The sequence below is a fragment of the Gobius niger genome, assembly GCF_951799975.1.
Source record: "Gobius niger genome assembly, chromosome: 21".
Taxonomy (NCBI): Eukaryota; Metazoa; Chordata; class Actinopteri; order Gobiiformes; family Gobiidae; genus Gobius; species Gobius niger.
Genome location: NC_136872.1, coordinates 3173740 through 3199054, shown reverse-complemented (window position 1 = coordinate 3199054; position 25315 = coordinate 3173740). Strand labels below are relative to the sequence as shown.

The following is a 25315-nucleotide window of genomic DNA, read 5'->3' as shown; positions in this document are numbered from 1 at the left end:
GCCACAGGTCGTCCTGTCCAGATGTGCGATAGGCAAGGCAAAGGCAAAGGCAAGTTTATTTGTAGAGCACAATTCATACACAAGGCAATTCAAAGTGCTTCACAGTTGCAAAACAAATACAATCAATAAAAACATCAACATAGAATTAATCAATTACAGTAAAAGGCAAGAGTGTAGATAAAATACTTTCAGTTATATGCATTTTTAAGTCTTGTTTTGACTCGTTCTGTCTTGAGCACTATTTCGCTCTGTCTTGAGCACTATTTTTAAGTCTTGTTTTGATTCGCTATGTCTTGAGCACTATTTTTAAGTCTTGTTTTGATTCGCTCTGTCTTGAGCACCATTTTTAAGTCTTGTTTTGACTCACTCTGTCTTGAGCACTATTTTTAAGTCTTGTTTTGACTCGTTCTGTCTTGAGCACTATTTTTAAGTCTTGTTTGGACTCGCTCTGTCTTGAGCACTATTTCGCTCTGTCTTGAGCACTATTTTTCTTGCTCGTTCACACAAAGTTACCTAACCTCTGTTTTTGTCGCTCCTTCTCCTCTGGACATCAACATAAAATTAATCAATTACAGTAAAAGGTGTAGATAAAATACTTTCAGTCATATAGTCGGGCAAACAGAACTGTTTTCAGCCTGGATTTGAACATTGTCAGAGTTGAGGCCTGTCTCACGTCCTCATGAAGACTGTTTCAGATTTTAGCTGCATGAAACTGAAACGCAGCCTCACCGTGTTTATTATTGACTCTGGGAACCACCAGGAGACCCCTCCCTGAAGTTCTCAGGGCCCGAGATGGTTCATACGGCTGTAACATGTCAGAGATGTACTTGACTTGTACACAAGCAGAGCTGTATCAACTTGTTGCTATTGCATTCAAGCTAGAGCACCATGAAATGTGTTAGCAAACTCAAAACTTGCCAACTCTTCCCCCGCGGACAGTTTCCACCGTCCACCGTCGGCCTGGGAACTTGAGGGTTCTGCTGCAGTTTCTTTGCTGTTTCTCGAGCTGCGCTTTTCTGGACTGAGATGCTGATGTGTTTCCTGGATCAGAAGGCATCCTTAATGATCCGTCCCGCCCGTTAAACATTGAGTTCAAACTACGGCCGTCAGGTGGGAGATGCAGAGCCATATCTGCAAAGGAAAACATTCATAAGAACTCCTTTGTGCCGAGAGCAGGAAAAGTAGCCAGCTCTTCAGAGTTGTAAGAGAAGCGGTTTTTAGCCTGCATTATTTTGCCTTTTTGGATGTTTTTTAAAGGAACAGGCCACCGTTTTCCCAGACTGAGATATGTTCTCGCCTGAGCTTAGACGAGTTGATCCGTACCTGTCTGGTCTTCGTGCGCCTCCGTGGAAGAGCTTGGTCGCTTCCAAATTCACCCCCGTTTGGAGCTATAGGAATACACTGGGAGAGACCAAATGCAAACAACATCTTTGGTGTTGAAGCGTGACTGAGCGCACGCACAAAGACCAGACAGGTACGCGTCAACTCGTCTAAGCTCAGGTCAGAACATATCTCAGCATGGACAAACGGTGGCCTGTTCCTTTAAGTTAAAATGTGTTGATGTGTTTTTTATGTGTCTTAAAGGTGACACCAAAGACACATCTCCATCTTGGTGGACAATAAAGTTTTTGTTCATATTCGTATTGCTTTTTTCTCCTCTTTGTCCGCCACCACTGTGTCCAGTTGGTTCATTACCATCTTCACGTGTTTAACGATTGGCTATGTGGTTTTATGATGCTGGTACCTGACTAATACTTCTTTCCGATACTGATGCTTTTTTTTAAACCCTCAGCACGTCCTGAGACAGCGCTTTCAAAGAGCCACAAAACTTCTTGTCTTGTGCAAAGTTCAACAGCAATCATAAGAGAAAAGGGACATTATTCACCTTCTGAGCTCATCGACAGACCAGAAACTCGTTCATGTTTTATCTTGGACAAAACTCCGAGCAAAGACACAATGTTACTTTTGAAAGCAAGAGTAATCTCTGTTACTAAGCACATGTTTGGAGCAAAGATCCCTGTAATTTACACTCATGATCAAAGAAGTCCAAAGTAGGTATCGGTTTTGAACAAACTAAAGTCTCACTTTGCAATAAAGATTCCTCAACGACGGTTCTATTTTAAATCTTTATTTCCTCTGAGTGATCGTTTGTCTCATACGGCCATAATCGTGCAGTGTGTCAGGTTTGGGTTGGCTTCAGAGTCAGAAAGTCTTCCAAACACCGACTTGTTCTCCGTTTCGCCTCGTCAGTAAATGAAGGCGTGGCTTGAACCTCCGCTCTGTCTTCTCCCACAGGTTTCCTCAGCACCGGAGACCAGTCGGCCAAGGGGAACTACGGGCTGTTGGACCAGATCCAGGCTCTGCGCTGGCTCAACGAGAACATCGGCCACTTCGGCGGAGACCCGGAGCGGATCACCATCTTCGGGTCCGGAGCCGGGGCGTCCTGCGTCAACATGCTCATCCTGTCCCATCACTCCGAAGGTAAACCCCTGCAGACCTTTCCTTACAGATGTTCAGCGTCAGGAGGGACAGGATTAGGTGGAAAATGTGATTCTTTTTATTTCTGTGACTGAAGGCCGTAGTTGTGGAGGGTATGTCTGAAACAGCTTTGTATCGCTACGCTGGTTAATGTTGGAAACCTTGTGAGCCAGTGCAGATGTAGCTGCAGTCTGTGGGGCAGCAGCTTGACTCATCTGAAGTTTGTAGTCTGATTGTTGGGGAAATGTAGTTTGGCGACGTGACTTCCACTGTTGTTCCTGCCGCTGGGTGAGGACGGTTTGATGTTTTATTTTTCATGCAGTTGAGCTGCAGATAAACTTCTAGAACTGGCGTTAAACATTATGGTACTTACTACATTTCAGCTTCATCAGCAACAAGAGGATCTCCAAGAGGAAAAAGGGCATTTTATGGAGATGCAGAAAAACATGTTAAACGTGGCGCTCTCACACTCTTTCTCCCTCCCTCTTTAGCTATAAATGCTTTCTCTGATCTTATCTTGTCTTAAGCTGCAAAACGCTGCTTGTTTTTATGAAAATCCACCTCATATTTACATCAAATAACCTTCTGTAAAGATGTTGCAATGTAGACGCAGCTTAATGCAAAGAGACGCGTGCATGATGAGCCGAGGCTGTTTCCGCGACACCACCCGTCCTGCAGGTCGCCAAACACTTTGAGAATGGTGAGAATAATTTGCAGTTTGCACGAGACACACGTGCAGTTTGTTTTCTGTCACTGCAGCGCAGACAAACTTGATTCTCCTGCAGCCTCTTCTGATCGGCAGCAGCCAGAGGCCGTGAGGCTCGATCACTCTGACTTGGAGAATGATTGAGCCTCATAATGCTGAAGATGGAGTAATATTCTGCATATGTGCAGCACCTTAACCACTGGACTGTTGGAAACACACTGTACCATCACGGCAAGAGTTTTATTAAATGGATAACTTTAGTGTTTAGTATCTTTGTCTTTGTGACATTAGTTTAGTCTTTCATTTATTATCCTGGTTAGTTCATGCACACATGTAGCCTGCCTAATGCCAGAATTGGTCGTCCCCAGACTAGATATTACTTCTGATTTTAGTCTGGCGTTAAATATGAACAAGACTGTTCTGGAGTGACAGGACTCGGCGACTGACCCGGTTTGCGTGGGCGATCTGCTTGACGTACTGAACACCCCTGATGTACGTCGACTGTGGTGCTGCTTTTGATCCGTCAGAAAAGTCTAGGTCGATCCCATTCCACTGCCTATACACTATAAACCTGAGTGTAGCTTGTTTTTATCTGTCTCCCTGTCTTTGATCAGACCGTCGTACTGTATAAACTGTCCTCCTCCAAACTCTCTCACTCTATTCATCAAATATGTATGACCTTGTCTCTTGGTCGTCCAAACTCTACTGGACAGGAGCGGGGGGAACGGACAGTGGAAAGTGGAGATTAGAAGAAACTTGTTCACTAAAGAAGGCGTCGCTTTCGATAAGTCAAGATGGAACTCACTGCAGAGACTATAGATCGGGCCAGACTCTGTGGTCCAAGAGCTACTTTCATCCTGGCTGACTCTGCTCTGTGGAGGTTATAAGCTGACTCAAGGACACGCTTTATGCAGTGCATGTGTCAGTACGTTTGGTGACTGTCCAAAGGGCTGGGGACCATTCATTTTTTCCTGATAGATTTTTACCAGTACTTTAACAATACTTGGTTTTCAATACCTGAACGATACTTTCCTAGAAGTCTAGTCTAGTCTAGAACCAGAAAACAGAACAACAACGTGTGGAAGATCTGCACATTTGCAGTTGCTACAGTCAGCAGTTTAAGAAATAAACACAAGTGTCACAATGTTTACTTCGCTGAGAAATGGGATTTCCTTTTCTCTTTGAATGCACCGTCAGGGTAGCCAGTCCAGCTGTCCACTACGGCTTTTATCTGTTCAAAAGCAGGAGTGGACGACTTTGCTAACAGCCACTAAAATCTCGAAAGGTTTTATATCGATCCAATCACAGACCACTCAACATGACACTAGCTGACAAACATGAATCCTGGAGAACAGTTTAGGGCAACTTTAAAGCAGTACTAAGTAATAAGCGCCACTGCGGGGTAAATACTGTTTAAGTTGCGCTAGCCCACAGCTAGCTTTAGCAGTTGCAATTGTGGTTTTCTGGCCAGAGACACCAAGACCCCCCCCCCAATCATCCCATTAACACTTGTATTACCCCCAGAGGGACTATGGAAAGGATTTATTAAGGTAAACAAGTTGCTTAGTTCTCCGTTAACCTCTTAACTCCCGCCTGAACGGATCCCATTTTCTCCAGTTTGGCTTTACCCTAATAAAAAAGCTTCTTGGGAAAAAAGCCACAAAATAGCCACAAAAATGAGAAGAAAACAAGGATGTAAACGCAACAAAAATGTGACAAAAACTCAACCAAAAAGTGACAAAAATTCAACAAAAATGCGACAAAAATTCAACAAAAAGTGACAAAAATTCAACAAAAATGTGACAAAAATTCAACAAAAGAGTGATTAGTGTGAAAAGAGAGAATAATTTTTTTGTTGGGCATTCAACTCATTTTTGTAACTTTTTTTGTCACGTTTTTGTCATTTTTTCGTCCATTTTTTGTCACATTTTTGACATTTTTTCGTCAATTTTATGTCAATTTTTTGTAATTTTTTTGTAATTTTTTTGTAATTTTTTTGTCAATTTTTTATCGGATTTTTGTCATATTTTTGTAAATTTTTTGTCATATTTTTGTCATTTCTTTGCCACTTTTTCATAAATTTTTCGTCACTTTTTTTGTCAATGTTTTCTCACTTTTTTGTCACATTTTTGTAATTTTTTTGTCAATTTTGTTTGTCAATTTTTTTATCAATTTTTTGTAATTTTTTTGTTAGTTTTTTATCGGATTTTTGTCATATTTTTGTAAAAAAAAAATTATCAAATTTTGTCACATTTTTGTCATTTCTTCGTCAATTTTTTGTCACATTTTTCCCACTTTTTCATACTTTTTTCGTCACTTTTTTGTCAATGTTTTCTCACTCTTTTGTCACATTTCCGTCATTGTTTTCGTCTCAGTTTTGTCGCTATTTTCACAGCTTTTTTCCAGAAGCTTTTGGACTGGGGGTAAAGCCAAACTGGAGAAAACGTGCTCGTTTCAGGTGGGAGTTAAGGGGTTCAATCACATTCACGGGCTGCAGTTTGTATCTGTGTGTAAAGAAGCAGCTTTCTGTTACGCTCATCCCCACTTTCCCTGAATCACAGTTCCTTTTTTAAACCAGCTCTACTGCAAACCGCACCCCTTTACCTGTCTGTGTCGCCTGACGAGGACGCCTGACTCATTCCTTTGACATTAACCCTTTGTTTCCCTGTCACTCAGCGCCTCCCCAGCTCCGCTCCTGACCCCGCCTCACTGTCGTCTGTCACTGCCCCGTCATCGTCATAACCATCTCCATGCTCCAGGGTCCTGCTCTTCCATTTAACACAACGCCCCACCCTCCCCCTTCTGTGTGTGTCCCGCCGCGGCCCGTGAAGGTAAGCTCTCCTGAAGGGGGGATCCTGCCGACAACGCCAAAACTGACAAATCGGCTCTGGCAGCGCCCGGACGGGGGGGGGGGGGGGCGGCTGGGATAGACGTGGTACAAGATGTGTGTTGAAGGTGATGGGATGAAAAGAGCAGGGTCAGAGTGGTATCGTTTAAAAGGGTTCCCTTGAGAGCGAAATGCGACACCCTGACCTTCCACGCTCCGGTGGTCCGAGAGCCGGGCAGATTCAGCTTTGCACATTTTGCACGATCACATCATGATGAGGAAATATTCAGTTCGATATATTCAGGCAGGAAAGTTGAACGATGTTATTGTAGACAGTACGATGCCACAGAACAGAACAATGACAGACTCCTGTGTTTTAACTGGATCTGTGGAACACACAAGCTGCAAAAACAAGTCAGATTTACAATGAAACAATAGGAAAAGTTTACTGCAGTGTTCATTTTGACAACATATTTTATTTTAGTTTTAGTTTTAGTCTTTTGACTAAAATGTCATGTAATTTTAGTCGAGATTGAGTCAAAAAAATCTTTTCAATTTTAGTCTAGTTTTAGTCGACTAAAATTGCATGTCAATTTAGTCGAGACTAAATTTAAAGGAATAGGCCACCGTTTTTACATACTGAGATATGCTCTTACCTCACTTTAGCCGAGTTAATATATCCCCGTCCCGCTCACTTCCGTCAATAACCTTTAGGAGTTACTGCGCGGACGTTTTGCTCCTCGTATCATTACGCCTCACAATATAGTACCCCTTTTTATTTGCTTATAAAATCGACATGTTACATTTCTGTATAAATATACTTCGCATGAAAACACTGTGAGCTTTTTTGGAGCTCTATGACATGTGGGAGAGGCTGTGTATGTGCTCCGTTTGCCTGGCAGAGCGCACGGACAAAGACCAGACGGGGATATATTAACTCGACTAAAGTGAGGTAAGAGCATATCTCAGTATGTAAAAACGGTGGCCTATTCCTTTAAGACTAATTTAGTCGACTTTGCATTGATAATATTCATTATAATCATATTTAATCTTGTTCCTCTGCTTCATGGAGCTGCTCCACATGAACAAAGCTCAGAGCTGATCCTTTGGCAGAGGATTTACATGATCTGAGGCTCTTTCAGACGGTCAACAGAAGTTTGGATGATTTTAGTCTCTCCTTTCATTTTTTTTAATCTTATTTTAGTCGACTAAAATATCTGGACATTTTAGTCATAGTTTTAGTCTCATGAAAAACTTTTAATTTAGTTTTAGTCCAATTTTAGTCGTCAATAATATCACTTTGACTAAAATTAAGACTAAATATTTTAGTCGACGAAATTAACACTGGTTTACTGAGCCTGTAACACACCCTCTACGATGCTTATTTTGTATTGATTTATTTTAGATATCCAGGAAGTAACGGCATCATTGCGCCGGTTTCTTGTACTTATTCATTCACAAATATTGATCTTGTTTTATATCCTCGACGTGGACTACTCATGCAGTGTCGGGGGTAACGTATTTCAAAAGTACACTGCAAAAAGTAAATATCAAGCATTGTCTTAAATGACCTGAATTGAGGAAATGTATCTTGTTTTGAGTGTTTTTCACTAATTTAGACCTTTTTCCTGATCGGACCAAGTTTCCTTTGCTTGTTTGAGGACATTTCAGACCAGTTCTAGGGTAAATCTCGCTTGAAATAAGAAAGTAAAATTGCCAATGAGATAAGACCAATTTTCTTACCCCATTGGCAAAGAAAGTGACCTGAAATAAGGACAAAATTTATTGAAACGAGTCAGAAACATCTCAGAACAAGTGAAATAATCTAGGACAAACGCCCAAGAACTTCTGAACTAGTCAAAACAACACAAATTTGGATTATTATGCTCAAATTGAGATGTTTATACTAATCTAGTTAATTACTTTTTGCAGTGTAATGAGTTACAATAATAATACATTACTTTTGTCAGTAACAGTGCATTTAAAGTGTTTGTATTGATGTACGATTGGAAAACCTAAAATCACCACCAAATCTAGTTGAACGCTGTGAGACCAAAATCAAAACAAAACAGAGAAGGGTAAGCAAATCTTTGACTGCACTCGGTGGCAACATTTTAAAAGTGTATCTATATTATAGAACAGGGGTCGGCAACGTCAGGCCCGGGGGACAAAAACTCTGGCCCTCGAGATGATTTTGAGAAATATTATGACCCAAATCAGAGATCAAAGGCCCGTTAAAGTACCTTAAATTGTCTTAGCAGAGCTCCCTTTTAGGCCATAATCCTGAAAGAACGCCCATCTATAGATAGAAATGACCTAAATCTACTTGAATTAAGATCTTAAATCTAAAGTTTGGAGATTTGGTCCGGCCTTAGAGCAGACAAAACCTATCCTTGCCAATGGAACAAGCACAAGTTTCTTCTTAATTCAGATTATTTTGTATGATTTCAGGTGAATAATAAATATTTTTTACAGTAAAAGTTAATTTGCCTGATTTCCAGGGGGATTTCTATTTGCTCCATTGGCATTACCGTTTTTCTCTGATCTTAGATTAGTTCAAACCGACTCAAATTTAACATAAAAAAAAACTTTATTCAAGTGATTTTAAGTCATTTATCTAATTTAAGATGGACATTTTCTCAGTGTGTATGATGTACAACACTGGCATATGTAGAAAGTGATGCTTTACTTCAATTGGAGGGTCTGGCCCTTGGTCTTTTGACGATGAAGAAACCCGGCCCTCCACCGAGCAAACTTGCCCACCCCTGTTTAAGAATATATTAACATTTTTAAGCAACCTGCCCAGCTCATGTTCTCACATCTGCTCTCCTCATCCCAACGACTCATACGGCCAACGCCAACGCAAGTCGGACTGTCCAGACTTTGGTTGCATGATTTTAGCAAAGTTTTCATCATTAGCAGCACTTATAGGGGCTATATAAATATCTGTAATATAAATATTATAGCCTTTTCCATTGGCTTTTCTAGTGATTGAAGTGGCATAAGCATGGTGGGGATAGATACAGACGGCATTGCGTCATTGAAGGGGGCGTGGCCTCGCCGAGGGGGGAAATAGAATCTTCTGGGAAACATTTTTCTGGTGAAATATAAACATTTATCACATGGATGTTTATTCACAGCAGATTGTTCAGGAGAAGCGAAAAAGCGTCCGTCGGAGCTAGTGCTAGCATCATGTTAGCATTCTCCGTTATTTATGGGCTGTTGAACCACTCTGCTCCTCTCCATGTCTTTTTATCTTTATTTAGTGGAAAACTATATTCATAATTCAGCGTTTGTTAAAGTAGTTTTTGAATAATTAGAGAAAGTTTAGATTTTTCTCCAAATTGTTTTCCCCCTTAACTGTTTCCAAACATGACCATATATGGGCGATTCCAGAGAGGCCGTGAGTTTGCATGTGGCCCGCTCCACCTCACGGGCCACAGTGTCGGGCTAAAGTTTCACAGTCATGTTTCTAAATGTCATATTTCCCCGTCAAACTGCAGCGACTCGCCTTCAATCGAACTCAATGTTTGAAAACCATACAGTCCCAATAATGTCGGTGTTTTCCTCATCACGTGTGGATCATTCGTCTCACCTCCAGGTGCAGACTGGCCATATGTCCATTCTGGAAGAGCACAGAAGGGCCACTGGCTCTAGGGCAGGGGTGTCCAAACTTTTTTTCATGGGGGGCCACATATTGAAGCGTACACGGGGTGAAGGGCCATAGATCAGTGGTTAGTGCCATGAAACCTTTGACAAGCAGAGGTTTAAAATGTGCCCCACACCGTCATTTATGCTTAAAACCTTCGTGCCAGCTCTTTGTAAAAGGTTCAGATTGTCTTCTTAGCCTATTATAGTTTTGTTCTTTTAGTAAGACAGAAGGTTTAGTTTACCTGCTTTAGTTTTGACCACTTCCTGTGATCATCCTCCATGCCAGCTCTGTCTCACAATAAAATGTGAGACAGAGCACATTTTATTGGTTAGTTAGGTTAGAAACAACTAGGTTAGTTGTTTCTAATTGTGTCGAATTATTACATTTCAAATCAAAAGGACCATCTCTGATATTTACTGATTCAGAAAAAAGGCCAAGGGCCAACAAAAATTGGTCTGAGGGACGCATTTGGCCCCCGGGCCGCACTTTGGACACCCCTGCTCTAGGGCCACCTGTCCCACCTTTACCCCCAGCTTTACCCTAATCTAAAAGCTAAAAAGAAATAATAGCGAGAAAAAGGGGATGAAAAGTCAACAAAAACATGAGGAAAAACACGGACAAATAAAAACTACAAAAACGTGAGAAAAAAAACAACAAAAACATGACAAAAAAGTGGCGACATGACGAAAAGTTTCCATCACTTTTGTAGGTCTTAGCTTTCAAACGAGGCGTTACATTGCTGCTCCCCAATCAAGAAGCTTTTAGATTTTATTATTAAAAAAAAAACATGAATCTAAAAGGAATTCCGTGGAGCATGGTGCACCACAAGGTTCAATTTTGGGACCGTTATTATTTATTATTTATATTAATGATTTTGCTTCTGTTTCTACGACCGCCTTTCCCGTTCTTTTTGCCGATGATACCAGTCAAAATAATAATAATAAAAAGCCCAACTGGGGAAAATGCACTGGTTAATGTTATGGCGGGGGGTAAGAGGTTAAAATGTGTCATTTGGGCCGGGCTGGTCAGAGTCCAGGGCTATTTTTTCAGTCCCAGTCCGCCCCTGTCCAAGTCTCATCAGGGAGTTTTTGCGATTGACAAAGTTAACACATCACAAAGTGTCTGCGATGTTCGTCAAACCCTAACGCCGTCCGTTTCTCTGTGTCCCAGGCCTGTTCCACCGGGCCATCGCTCAGAGCGGGACGGCCATCTCCAGCTGGTCCGTCAACTACCAGCCGCTCAAGTACACCAAGATCCTGGCGCGGAAGGTGGGCTGCACGTACACGGAGACGGCCGACCTGGTGGACTGCCTGCGGAGGAAGAACTTCAGGGAGCTGGTGGACCAGGACATCCAGCCGGCGCGCTACCACATCGCCTTCGGCCCGGTGGTGGACGGGGACGTGGTGCCCGACGACCCCGAGATACTCATGCAGCAGGTCGGGCAGGCACTTCATTTCAACGTCGTTATCATATCCGTTTTTAATGTTACGCTGACGGGAAGATCTCTCATTAGAAGCGTTTCCTCGTATTTCACCCACAAACTTAGGACCGTTTGAAAAATCGACGTGAAAAGTCCAAATTCGTGATATATTCGTAAGTCATTGGTGATTCATTGGTTAATTACCGTTTGATTAAGCATGAGTTTGATCATTAACTTTTGAACGGCTCTATTTTTATGAATCATTTCAGGTTAACTCCAGGAGTTACAGACAAATAAATCTCACTGAAGTTGAGATACGTCAGAAAAAACTTGTGCAATGCTTGTTTTAGGAAGTTTCGTCCACGAGGGAGCTGGAGTTTCACAGGAAATAACTCTAATAATGTTCACGCTTATTCATTTACAAATATTGACATTAAGTACCCACGTGAACTTTCTGTCTTTTAGTTTAGTTTATTTGAGTTGAGCAGGGAGTTTAACAATCTTTAATATGTATCAAATTAAGGCCTGAAATGTCATTAAAATGTATTAACTTCGATTCAAACTTCAGTCCAGAGGTGGGTAGAGTAAATATTTACTACTTACTACGTAAGAGTAAAAAAAAGTACTATTTACTTGAGTACTGTAAGTAACTGAGTGACTGCTTTTGAGTAAAAGTTTGATTCATGTTTTAGTTTTGACCAATGATGAGAAACAAAACAGAAAAGAATAATCTGATTATCCAGCTTTTCTCTGATTGGTTAATACGCTTGTCAATCACACCCATCAGGAATTTGAAACAGTCCCAGATCTCAGACCAGGGTTGCCAAGAATTTTTAAGAATCTTTTTAAGCCGTGCCGCCAGTGTTCATTTTGTCTTAGTCTTTTGACGAAAATGTAATTTTAGTCGAGATTTAGTCAAAAAATATCTTCAATTTTAGTCTAGTTTTTGTCGACTAAAATTGCAAGTAAATTTAGTCGACTAAATTGCATAATATTCATTCTAATCGTATTTAATCTTGTTCAGCTGCTTCATGGAGCTGCTCCACATGAACAAAGCTCAGAGCTGATCCTTTGTTAGAGAATGTACCTGATCTGAGGCTCTTTCAGACGCTCAATAGAAGTCTGGATGATTTTAGTCTCTCCTTTTCCTTTTTATTCATTTTAGTCTTAGTTTTAGTCTCATGAAAAACGTTTTATTTAGTTTTAGTCCAATATTAGTCGTCAAAAATATCACTTTGACTAAAATTAAGACTAAATATTTGAGGAAATGTTTGCCGCGGGTGAATAAAACTGACTGCGTTTTTTGCCTTGTTGTTTTCGATGTCGAATGGTCTATATATATATCTTATTTTTTGATCAAAATCACTATCTCGACATGACAAAATCTCAAATCCAAGGCTCTGAGAGCTGCTTTTTCAATATGAGAGGGAGGAAGGGCGGTTTCTCTTCATGGCAGGAGCACATGGGCTTTTGTTAACCAGTAAAAAATCTAGAAGATTCAGCCGTGCCGCATGTCCGCAGGTTTTGGCCGGGTTTTTTTTGTATTATTAAGTATTAATAAGCATTAGTAATCATTTATGGTTCAGGGTAAGGGTAGGCTATGAATAAGCACATTATTAATGGGCTATTAGTATGTTAACAGAAAAAGTATAATAAGCAGTGTGTTAATACTTTACAAGCATATTATTAATGCTTATTAATACCTTATTATATACCTTATATATTTAATACTTAATGAGCACACCTTAACATAAAGCGCTACCATTGGGGTTTGCAAGTGCGTATTCTAGCTACACTTCACAATCATCTTCTTACTACATGACAGACTGGTGTCACTGTTTGGATTGCTCATATAATATATATATGATATCATTGTCAGTAGCGAGTAACACAAGGTTGACCGTTTCAGATAGTTCCCAGTGCCCGCCATGTTGAGGGGTGATGAGGAACAAGGAATATGCAGATGTTTATGAAGCTTTGGTTTAATAAAGGCCTGCACTAATGGTGTCAGATTGAAATAGAAAGAGCAGTGCGAGCTCCATGTGTGCAGCCGAGAGGTGTGCGTTATGAAACATGACAGTGCAAAACGGAATCTGAGCTGACCCAGAGCGGCCTGTGCTCTGTGTGGTTCTTCACTGCCCTCCAGTGTTCAAAGCAAAAACTACCACACTCACGTTTGTGTGAAAACGAGATGTGCATGTTTCCGAAGGTCCATTAACTTTTGACTTAAAGCATTTTGTAAATAGCTTTGTCGTTTCGCCCCCTACAGTTTAATGACCAAACTCATAAACATTAGCCCCTAACTGTCAAAATCCTCTCAAGTAATGTGACTGTATGGTTTCTACAGGGGGAGGGGATATCTTTATGTTCAGTAAACAGAAAAGATTGGTGTAGTCCAACAAAAAAAACCTACAAAACCTTGAATAGAGGGTATGCAGATGATGTCACGCCATGGTAGCAGATGGCAAATGAAGTTGAGTTATGAGAGTTTGTTAGTATTTTGTCTTGATACTCTTTAATTCAGGGTGAAAAAGATGTATGTGCACACTTTCTGTATCGACCTTTGTGCTGCGCCTTTTCTCCACCAGGGGGAGTTCCTGAACTACGACATGCTGATCGGGGTGAATCAGGGCGAGGGGCTGAAGTTCGTGGACGACAGCGAAGACAACGACGGCATTTCTGCAGCGGCGTTCGACTACACCATCTCCAACTTTGTGGACAACCTTTACGGATACCCAGAAGGTAAACATGAGGAGCTGACATGAGGAAAACTACCCAGGGTGCACTCTGCCTCAGTCCCATCGTTTTAAAACTATCCTCAAAGCAAGTGACTCCACACCAGAAACCACTGCAGGACATCAGGCGGGGGAAAGAAAGAAACTGAATATGAAGGTTTACACAAACACGCATGAATGAAACAAATGACTCTAAGTATGACTTTGAATGAAAACATTCATTTAACATAAAAGAAAAAAAATAATTTGTTGCAAAAAACAGCCCTTAACCTCTTAACTCCCGCCTGAACCGAGAGGATCTTTTTCCTCACGTCATAAGATTTTTTTTAATCATTTTTTTGTTGGGTGTTCAACTCATTTTTGTAACTTTTTTGTCATTTTTTTGTCATTTCTTGTCACATTTTTTGTCATTTTTTTGTCATTTTTTTGTCATTTTTTTGTCATTTTTTTGTCATTTTTTTGTCATTTTTTTGTATTTTTTTGGTCAAATTTTTATCACATTTTTGTCATTTTTTTGTCACATTTTTGTCATTTTTTTGTCAAATTTTTATCAATTTTTTGTCACATTTTTGTAATTTTTTGTCATTTTTTTGTCATTTTTTTGTCAAATTTTTATCACATTTTTGTCACATTTTTGTATTTTTTTCGTCAATTTTTTGTATTTTTTTTTAATCAAATTTTTATCACATTTTGTCACATTTTTGTCATTTTTTGTCATTTTTTCTTCCATTTTTTGTCAATTTCTTGTGACTTTTTGTGACATTTTTGCCACTTTTTCATACATTTTTTGTCACTTTTTTCGTCAATGTTTTCTCACTTTTTTGTCACATTTCCATCATTGTTTTTGTCTCAGTTTTGTTGCTATTTTCACACCGTTTTTCCAGAAGCTTTTGGACTGGGGTAAAGCCAAACTGGAGAAAATGTGCTCGGTTCAGGTGGGAGGTAAGGGGTTAAAGGGGCTAAATGCAAGTTGGCCATTTTATACTCACTACTGCCATCTCAGGTCATACGTGTAACTGCACCTTCTACATTAAGCCCGTGTATGACGGACAGTGCAGGATTTTAGAGGCAGTTGTGGTGAACAGGTCTGGGCTCATTCTACACATTAGGACATTGTTGCAACATGTAGGGGGAGGAAATACATCATTCTGACATTTTTAAACTCCATATTGTCCCTTTAAAATGTACGTTTTCTTTTCTTCTGGCTGGTGGATCACAATTTTACATTTTGTTGGTATGAGAGATGATGTATTGATCTAAAATGGTTTATTGAAAGTTGAAAACGCGCAGTGCAAATTGCTTCCATCCCTTTGAAGCCGGGTGGGCACGATTTTGCCCATGAGCGACGAATACGCAATATGTCATGGGCAAACTTTAAAGGGACTATACGGAGTTTAAAAATGTTAAAACTAAGTATTTTCCTCCCCCTACATGTTCCAGCCACGTCCTAGTGTGTAGAATGAGCTCAGACCTGTTCACCACAACTGCCTCTAAAATCCTGTCACTCAGGAAGGTGTTAATTCAGGTCTGAAGTACCGTCATGCACGAGCTTAATATAGAAGCTGCAGTTACGCGTAAGACCTGAAGTGGCAGTAGAGAGCATAAAATGACCAACTTGCATCTTGTCTCTTTAACGCTCCCTCGGATCCTCTTTTTATAGTTCAAGAATCTGAAGCTCACTTAGTCCAACAGATTACACAATATTTCAATAACATACTACATGAACTAAATTCTAGACTCTGCCAGTTCGTTCCAGTGATGATGGAAAGATGAAAAAATCGTCATGAAGTGTACCAGCTTTAGTGTAGCATATAGAGGCCCGGAGATCTGAAAAGAGATTTATACTTCCATACAAGAAACACATTCCTTTAACATAATTCAAAAGCTTTTTAAACAAAATGCATTGCTACATTATACTTAGCATATGGCTGATGACTCACATTGGTCGCATGCTGGTCTGGCCCTTGAATGCATGGGATGTCTTGCAAACCAAAAAGATGTAACCATGTAAATCTGATTGGAATAGTGACGTGTAGAGACTGGATGGGTGAATTTCACAGGGTTCTGCAAATGTGATCCTGTTGGTGGGTGGGTGGATGCTGAGTAAGTGGATTTGTATTTTAACTGTGGGTCCCTGTCCATAAGGGATTCCCCTTTTTACCAAACGGACTTCAACATCAGCTAAACTGAATGATATAAAATGTCACGTTTTGTCAATAAATAAATAAACGGTCACTTGTCTTGAGGAAAATCTTAGGTCGTAGCCTAAAATCGCAGGGTTAGGTCTTTGCCTCAGCTAAACACACTCCTCTGGACGCAGATAGTCGCTACGATTAACTTAAGTCGTAGTTAAGATTCTCTGCAGATATAGTTTAGTATCAGAAGGTGCCGAACATTGCAACATGGCAGAAAGCTCTTACAGTTGATCACAATCTCCTTCTTCTTCCAGGCAAAGACATTCTGCGAGAGACCATCAAGTTCATGTACACAGACTGGGCGGACCGGGACAACGGGGACATGCGGCGCAAGACCCTGCTCGCGCTGTTCACCGATCACCAGTGGGTGGCGCCGGCGGTGGCCACTGCCAAACTGCACGCCGAGTTCCAGTCGCCCGTCTACTTCTACACCTTCTACCACCACTGCCAGACGGAGACGCGGCCGGAGTGGGCGGACGCGGCGCACGGGGACGAGATCCCGTACGTGTTCGGAGTGCCCATGATCGGAGCCACGGACCTGTTCCCCTGCAACTTCTCCAAGAACGACGTGATGCTGAGCGCCGTGGTCATGACATACTGGACCAACTTTGCTAAGACTGGGTAACAAATCTTTTTTACTGACAAGAAGGTTACGGACTTATGGTGCAGCTGCGTTTTCGTCAATGTAGAATTTGTGCTGCCTTTCACTAAACAAAACGGCATAGAAGGTCAAAAGTAGTGGCTAAAACTATGACTATAGCCCAATTTATGATTGTTGGCTGAATCGTAGCATTGTCCCGATACTGATAATAGACCCAATCTGAATAACAAACATGGTATCATAGTAGTTTTCTGATAAACACTTCCATAGTTTTCTCCTTGTCTCCTTTACCATCACATCCTCAGTAACAATCAGTATTTTGTAAGACATTGAGGTTCCGAGCCTGAAAAATATGCTTTTGTTTTTCTTTAGGGACCCCAATCTGCCTGTCCCCCAAGACACCAAGTTTATCCACACCAAACCCAACCGCTTCGAGGAGGTCATCTGGACCAAGTTCAACTCCAAAGACAAGCAGTACCTCCACATTGGCCTGAAACCACGCGTCCGGGACAACTACCGCGCTAACAAAGTGGCGTTCTGGCTCGAGCTCGTCCCGCACCTCCACAGCCTACACGAGGAGCTGTTCCCCACCACCACCCGCTCCCCGCCCGGCTCGGGCCGCGGCTCCGGCCCCGGCACTGGCCCCGGCATTCGGCCCCGCAGACCGGACCATAGCACCACCCGCCCCCCTTACCCCACGTTCCCCTCCGATCCCGAGCCGGAGGAGGGATCCGATCGCCCGCACCAAGACCTGTTCCCCTTCGACACCCGGGACTACTCCACGGAACTAAGCGTCACCGTGGCCGTCGGCGCGTCGTTGCTCTTCCTCAACATCCTCGCCTTCGCCGCGCTCTACTACAAACGGGACAAGCGGCACGAGATGCGGCGCCACCGCTTGTCGCCTCAGCGGGGCGGCCCCGCCAACGACCTCGCGCACAGCCAGGAGGAGGAGATCATGTCTTTGCAGATGAAGCACTCGGAGCACGACGCGCACCACGACCTGGAGCCGCTCCGACCGCACGACATTCTGCGCCCGTCCTGCCCGCCCGACTACACCCTGGCTCTCCGGAGGGCGCCCGACGATGTCCCGCTCATGACGCCCAACACCATAACCATGATTCCCAGCACCATCACTAGCATGCAGCCCCTCCATGCCTTCAACACTTTCCCGTCCACCGGGCATAACAACACCCTACCCCACCCGCACTCCACCACCCGGGTATAGTATAGCACAGTGAGGAGCGGCGTGCAACTCACAAACTCCTTGATCTCCTCTCTTGAGCGCTGGCTAAAAACTATTATGGCGGAGGTGGAGAAACGGAACGGCGCAATTTCGGAGCGGAGTCATTTTGATCAACTGACGGATTTTTCTTGAGAGATCATTAGACTTTAGACTTAATAAGAGACAAGTCGTATTTGCCTATTTCATTTCTGTCCTTGATGTCTTTTTGCATTTCATTCATTTTAAGAACGTTGACCCCCCCCCCCACGCCCCCCCCATTTGGCTTTGGTAGGCCTGCTGACACGAGTTATTTAAGCCAACAATCCTATTTTTCTCTTTTACAACGGCGTGGTATCTTCAAATCAAGTTGGATTCCAATGGAGCATAGATTAAACTACCTCTGGGGGACGCGACAAGGTTGTCCCGTTGCCCCAGTAAACTTTGCAAAGCGAAACCCGAGCGGCACGGCCCGTTTTTCGGAGGTTGTGAAATCAATTGCGGTCGTAGTCGTCGCGGAAATGGGTATTTATAAGAGGGCTTCCAAACCCACAAGCCCTAAAAGCTCCTCTTTTTATCCTACCAGCATTCTGAATTTATGGTGCCAAGTCTATGCGTTGTCTGAGTGGCTGAAAATTCAAAAGAATATATTTCCACTAAAACATGCTGTGTCTTCATGACTGCCAAACTGGGCCTTGATTGTGCTCTCTCTTTTTCAACATCTTTTTTGTCAAGCATTTGTCGGTTTGTTTTTACTGAAAATATAGATAGATATAGAGAAATGATATTATATATAGTTCTATAAAAATGTGTACAAAGAAAGTATATAAATGTTTTTTGTTTGTTTTGTTTTTTCCTGAGTGGGGAACTATGCATGTGTTCTTTTGGACAGTGGGGGGAAAGACATTATCGGTCAGTGCACGTTTCAAATCATAGCTTCATCTTTTTTAGTCCTTCAGGTCCTATATTATGCTTTATTCAGGCTTTTACTACTGATTTCAGACACCTTCAAACTATGATAGCTACCAGCAAACACGCTAATCTGAGCAGGGATGAGAGTTTGGATCGGAACAAGTGTGATGAAGCTTCCTCGACTGAAACACGGTGAAGCTAATGGATCAATGTTGTGATGTATATTGGTATGTAAGAACAGGGAGGCGAAATAAATATGGCCAATGAAAGATATGTGAATGAAACAAAGCACCACTCCAGGTCTGTTTTTAATGAGGGTTTAACATAACATCCATTTTGCATAATATAGGACCTTTCAGTTGAACCACAAATAATCCAAATCAGAACATTTAATTTGCAATAATCAAACTACTGCTATCCTGTATGATTTGTGCTGTTACAAAATCTGGTCGGTACAAAAATATTTCGGTATTACGGCAAGACTGAGAAGCAAAGATGGTCCCCCATTTCGAGCACATGCATGCTTTTTTTATATTCTTAAGAGAGAGTGCGTATATGCGATGAAAGGCATGTTTCCACCGGCATGGTCTGGAGTGGGTTGGTTCAGAATAGAGCGACGGACATTTTTCACCAACAAACATGAGTTTAGTTCCATTTCAGGATTCTAACTTTGCTGTACCCAATTAATCCTGGAGCATATTAATTTCTCTATTTATTTGTTAATTAGAATGAGAGGAGCTGTTGATTTGAAAATGATCTACTATATAGATTATTACAGTATTGGTTCTCAACTGGTGTGTCGTGTAAAACCCCCTCAACTCAACATGTAGGGCAGGCAACACTTTTTGTGTTCATTGAAGAAGGGATGGGCGGATCGATCCCACAGTATCGATATATAAATACATAACGGCTAATTTTTAAGCATCGATGTTGGGCAAAAAGTATTGATACTCATTTGCATATCGTTAGCCACAAAGCATAACTGCCTAAGTCATTTTGTATTGTTAAAATGGCAATAAGAGAAAAACCATGTGTTTCCTATAAAACGTCTTTTTACATGTTTTTCAAAATCAAAACAAAAAATGAGTTTTTGCTTTATTATGCTATATGGCTAACGATATGTAAAAAGAAGGTAATTTTAAACATAAAAGGTCAGTCCACAGCAGCAGAGGATTGAACTAAGCCAGCCATATTATTCTGGTTTCCATTCTATTTGTCATTAAAGTATTACATTTAAACTTTGTTTATGTTTTTACATAAACATTACATACAACAACATTGTTTAATAAACCTTCACCTATTAATTATATAAAATAACCAGTTTTAGATATGTATATTGATTGAAACACCCATATAAAAAGACCAGTATCAGTGTTGAGAAAAATGACCCCAAAAGTATCGGTATTGTATCGATTCCAAAAAATGTGGTATCGCCCATTCCTAATTGGAAGTAATAATACAGATTAAAATAAAAAGACCTTTGCTGCAATTACACTGTGCAAATGACAGACTTTCATGTTTTTATAATATTACTTATGGGATCAAGCATAGTTTAACACCAACTGAGTGGGATGAAGAAAAGTAAAAGTTTGTTTTCTTTTCTGATATTCCATATTTCAGGGAAATCCACGCTCTCTCCATGGACAAAGTCAGACAAAGCCTGTGAATTTATAAAATCAAGGGACTTCTGTTTCCATTTTGTGTCATTATCATATTAAAGAGTAAGTTCACTGGTGTTATTCCACTCCACAAAAAACAGAAAACTTAACCTTATACGATAAAGCAATCAGCTTTTAAACGCCGATAATAATCTATACTCTCAAACAGTCTGTACGTTCAGTAATATCAGAAATTATATTTAACGAGGCTTTGATATCATTCAAATCGTTCATGAGCTGACACAAAACAATGCACTACGCACTACTTTTTTAATTTGCCGCGTGTGATGACCAATGCTAATGGTTGAAAAAATAGGCTACAGAATTCGAAAAAGTTTAGAGACGTAGCAGGTTTGCTAACAGTTATGAAATATTGAGTCACATCTTTTATCTAGAGAGCTCCATAGTGCCACTCACGTCTGGTGTCGCAATTCGGACGTAAAATGTAACATTGATTTTTAGCATCGTTGTTTTGAAAAATGCAAGTATTAAGGGTTAAAAATCACAACCCCGGCTAATAAGCTATGTGCTGTAATGGGATATTTTACGACACATGACACTATTTTTTTTTAAATATATGCTGGTGTTGACTATGCAACACATGCACTTTAATGCTGTATTTTCTCATATTTAAAGCAATGCTAAGTAACTTGTTTACCTTAATAAATCCGTTCCGTAGTCCCTCTGGGGGTAATACAAGTGTTAATGGGATGCAACTTGCCACCAATACACACTAATAGAATCACGAAGAAGAAGCTAACAGGCTAACGGGCAAAGCTAACTGCGGGCTAGCGCCACTTAAACAGTATTTACAGCCAAGTTTGAGTGAAAAAAAATATCTCCATTGTGTAATTGGATGTACAATATCCCTCTGTCCCTTTGTCTTTTCTGTCAGCGTAGTATTTACTCTCACAGACAATTAATAAGTTAAAAAAAACGCAACTTGCAACGCCTCTGCGCTACTACTGCTGCCATTGCAAGTAGCATGTAGCATGTTCAGAGGACACAGGGTACACTGGCCTCTGCATTAAACACAATAAACACATTAGCAAAACAAAGTCAGGAAAGGTCTGTAGCCCAGTATTTCTCTGTGGACATTTACTGCCTTTTGGCGGAGTTTATAAAATGAATCAGCCCTACAAACTACAGGAAAGAAACAGCCAAACGACGACGAGAAAGGTAAGCTAGCAGCAGCTGGTGCTATCATTTCAATTCAATCGGACTAATTGTTGTATATTAATGAAAAATGATTGAAAACGCTTGGTGACCCATCAGTTGAGAACCCAAACTGAAGACCTCATACACAGGGTAACAAAATCTTGATGGATGGAATGTTTGCGCTATTGTGTTTATGCTAACTTAAGCTTCAGCCTCATTTGTTTGATATGGTTTTTATTTTTTATTTTTTTACCCTCCCTGAAGTGTGGACAGAAGAGCGCTTAAGAAAGAATTTGTACTCCCACTGGAAGAGAAATGTGCACAATGTAAAAAAATAAAATAAAATAAATACTAGTAATACTGGCGCAACTGTGCTTGGTACAAAATAATCGTACGAACTCACTTGGGGCTATGACGAACAGCCTTAAACGGAGACAATGGAGAAAAGTGGACGCACATCTGTCTTGTCTCCATCGAGGACACCTTTTGTACTTAACCATCCTGGAACTCGTGAGCGGTGACTATACAATGTGGACAACAGATGGCGCCATTGTAGCCGTAACTGCAGCTTTTCCGAAACACGGAATCTGGGAAAAGCCAAACGCTGAAAGAAATACCGACCGATCGGCCAACAGAGAAAGGTGCAAACTGTACATTTTTAAGTGTTACATTTGTAAATATTAATTTTTTGGGTTTGTTTTTTTTCTTATTTCGAGTGAATGAATGAAATGCTTGCTTTGTGTCAAAAAGACAACAGGTGCATGTTGCAAAGAATCACCCCTCGATAACCGCTCTGTGTGCGTCGTGCGACAAAAGGTTTGGTGCCGTCCATGCCTCTGTTTGTCGAAAACACAATCGAGACTTGTTTTTTTTGTTTTTTGTTTTTCTGACTGTGACGACGCGGTGTGCACTCGATTCATTTCACGTCATTCTTTATTATATTAAATGCATTTGTCGTACGGACGTCTAATGTCTTCATTCAGGTGCTCGATCTGGTCAAATCAAAGCCAAAAGGTCGAGATTTACTTCTCGGTTGTGACACAAATACTCAAGTCAAAGAAAAAGCCAAAAAAAGAAGATTTCAATCAAACACTTCCAGAAAACGGTCGGCCACCCCCGTTCAAAATGTCTGCCTCCGCCACTGTCGCGCTGCAAAGACAAACCACATGTTTTACTCCAGACTACTGATGCATTAAAAGAACATTAGTAAAAAAGAATGTTACTAAAGTTCTCTTGAGTACTGGACGGGACTCCAAGTAGCCACCTCTACCCCGGCTTTGTCCTCTGAGAATATGTCCAAGAAGAACGATGGAATAACCTGGTCATTCGGTATATCTAGGTCAGGGGTGTCCAAACACTGAGGGCCACGTACAGAAAAATATACAAACAACTGGGTCGCACTCAGTAGAGGTCAGATATATAACTTCACCTCTACTGTATTAAAGTATCACAGCTTTCTATTCATGAATTTTCATTTATTTTATATATATTCACTTATATATATATATATTTTTAAAAAATCTGAAATTATATTTTTAGAATTTGCAGCAGGCCATCTAAAAATGGGCCGCGGGCCGCAGTTGGCCCGCAGCCTGTGGCTTGGACACCCCTGATATAGATATTGCTTGTTGCTGAACCTAGGAACAATAATGATAATGCTAATTATCATAAAAGTAATCATAATAATAATATTGGTAATGTCTATAAAAGACCAAACATGCCAAGACAGAAAATCTGAGGAACTGGTTGTTCCAACGGTATATTTCATTTGTTTTGAGGTGTCTGCGGTTGAGGGGAGTCTAACATGAACCTGGAGTTTGTCCTGATCACATGTCTGGATCACATGATCAGATCTGCTCATTGGATTACACTGGGTTACAAAAAAGATGTTTCTGTATCAGGTCAGGTTTTTAGTGCGTTCCATGAGGCTCATGATTTTGACTTTCTGTATCTGTTCAAACCAGCCCTAAGATGTTCAGCCAAGGGGCCGATTTCAGCAACATTTTCCTGTCACATCTGATGGCATTCCTAAGTGAACATACATATAAAATAATAAAAGTGCCTGTATACAGCTTTCCTAAACTGTCACCAACACACGCTCGTTCATAAGCACAGCTTACCAAAATATCTACACAAATGATGTTCCAACAAACTGCCCACTGTGGACAGACAGGCGCCAGGACGAAGACATGACTAAGACCCTTTAGTGGAAACTTTGGTCGAGGGGTTAAAAAACGCTTTATCTGATTTTTGAAAACTGTCCCGTATCAACTCACAGAACTTGGACACGTGGAGTTCTGGGACCATGTGACCCGTAGCCCGTGACAGCTGCCTGACCCCACAGCCCTGCACTTGTAGCGGTGCATAAATGTAGCCAGTGAAGTGCCATACATGAGGGCTTCTCACCAGCATGCCTCAGAACACGCCGGGACGAGCTTCCGTTTGACTCCTGAAGGACTGGGATGGATGTGGTGTAAACGTAAACACACACGCTAGTTTGACCTAAATATGCCATATGAGGCTCTCTTAACTCCCGCCTGAACTGAGAGCATTTTCTCCAGTTCAGCTTTACCCAAATCCACCCAAGGCCAGTGTAGCATCTCATTTGAAAGCTAAGATCTACAAAACTCATCTAAATGGATCTTTTTCCTCACGTCATCAGATTTTTTTTCCATCATTTTTTTTGGTATTCAACATTTATTTAAAGGCACACTGCGTAACATTTTGGACTATACTGTTGCGGCAAAACAAAAACATGCTCCTAATGACCAGCTCAACACAGAAAATGCTGTTACTGCAGTGACTAATAAAAGAGAGGATTTGGATGAAAAACTAACCTGTTTAAATCTCAAATTCTACTGTCTTTCGTCACATCTCCATGGAGACAAGCTGGAGACGCACCCACTCCCAGTAAAGTTTACAGTCATATCTTAGGAGGGGTGAGCCTCATAAATGTTTGTTTGTACATTTATTAGGTGTTTTTCAATGATGAAAATATCTGTCATAAAATTAATGCTTGTATTTGAATTTTATGTATTGGGTAAAATTCTACACAGTGTGGCTTTAACATTTTTGTAATTTTTTTTCTTCATTTTTTTCACGTTTTGTCACATTTTTGTCATTTTTTGTTTTTGTGGGGGCCAAATTTTTATCAAATTTTTGTAATTTTTTTGTCATTTTTTGTGAATTTTTTTGTGTCAATTTTTTGTGCCATTTTTGGCACTTTTTCATCAATTTTTGTCATTTTTCGTCCATTTTTTGTCATTTTTATCATTTTTTGTCACATTTTTTGTCATTTTTTCGTCACTTTTTTGTCAAAGTTTTCTCACTTTTTTGTCAAAGTTTCCATCATTGTTTTCGTCTCAGTTCTGCCGCTATTTTCACACCTTTTTTCCAGAAGCTTTTGGATTTGGGTAAAGCCAAACTGGAGAAAATGTGCTCGGTTCAGGTGGGAGTTAAGGGGTTAAGACAGTTTGATGTTTTATAATATACCATATTGCCACTAGATGGAGCCAGAGTGGTTGAGCTGAAAAGGATATTCTTTGCAACAGTGCACCTGTGGGCTCGTTTTTGTTTTATTTATTTGATTATATATAAATATATTTTTTCAATCTATGTTCCATCATTAAAATGATTAAAAAGAGAAGTTTAAAGAAAAAAAAAGACTTATTAAAGTATAAAGATAAAAAGTGGTGTTCTGTTTACTTTAGGAGTTATTATCCACTGTATGCTGTGATTCTGACCTGGGAAACAA

At 40.8% G+C, this 25315-nt stretch overlaps 1 protein-coding gene across 2 annotated transcripts in view; it reads left to right on the top strand.

Moving 5' to 3' along the window:
- nlgn2a (neuroligin 2a) overlaps positions 1 to 18939 on the top strand; it is a 168155-nt gene extending 149216 nt beyond the window's left edge. For both annotated transcript variants that reach the window (XM_079579588.1, XM_079579587.1), the window contains 5 exons: positions 2296 to 2481; positions 10834 to 11099; positions 13672 to 13825; positions 16268 to 16634; positions 16987 to 18939. In XM_079579588.1, the coding sequence (XP_079435714.1) occupies positions 2296 to 2481; positions 10834 to 11099; positions 13672 to 13825; positions 16268 to 16634; positions 16987 to 17839 (1826 nt within the window). In that variant the 3' untranslated portion in view covers positions 17840 to 18939. The remainder of the gene's footprint in view (positions 1 to 2295; positions 2482 to 10833; positions 11100 to 13671; positions 13826 to 16267; positions 16635 to 16986) is intronic.
- The last annotated feature ends 6376 nt before the right edge of the window (positions 18940 to 25315 follow it).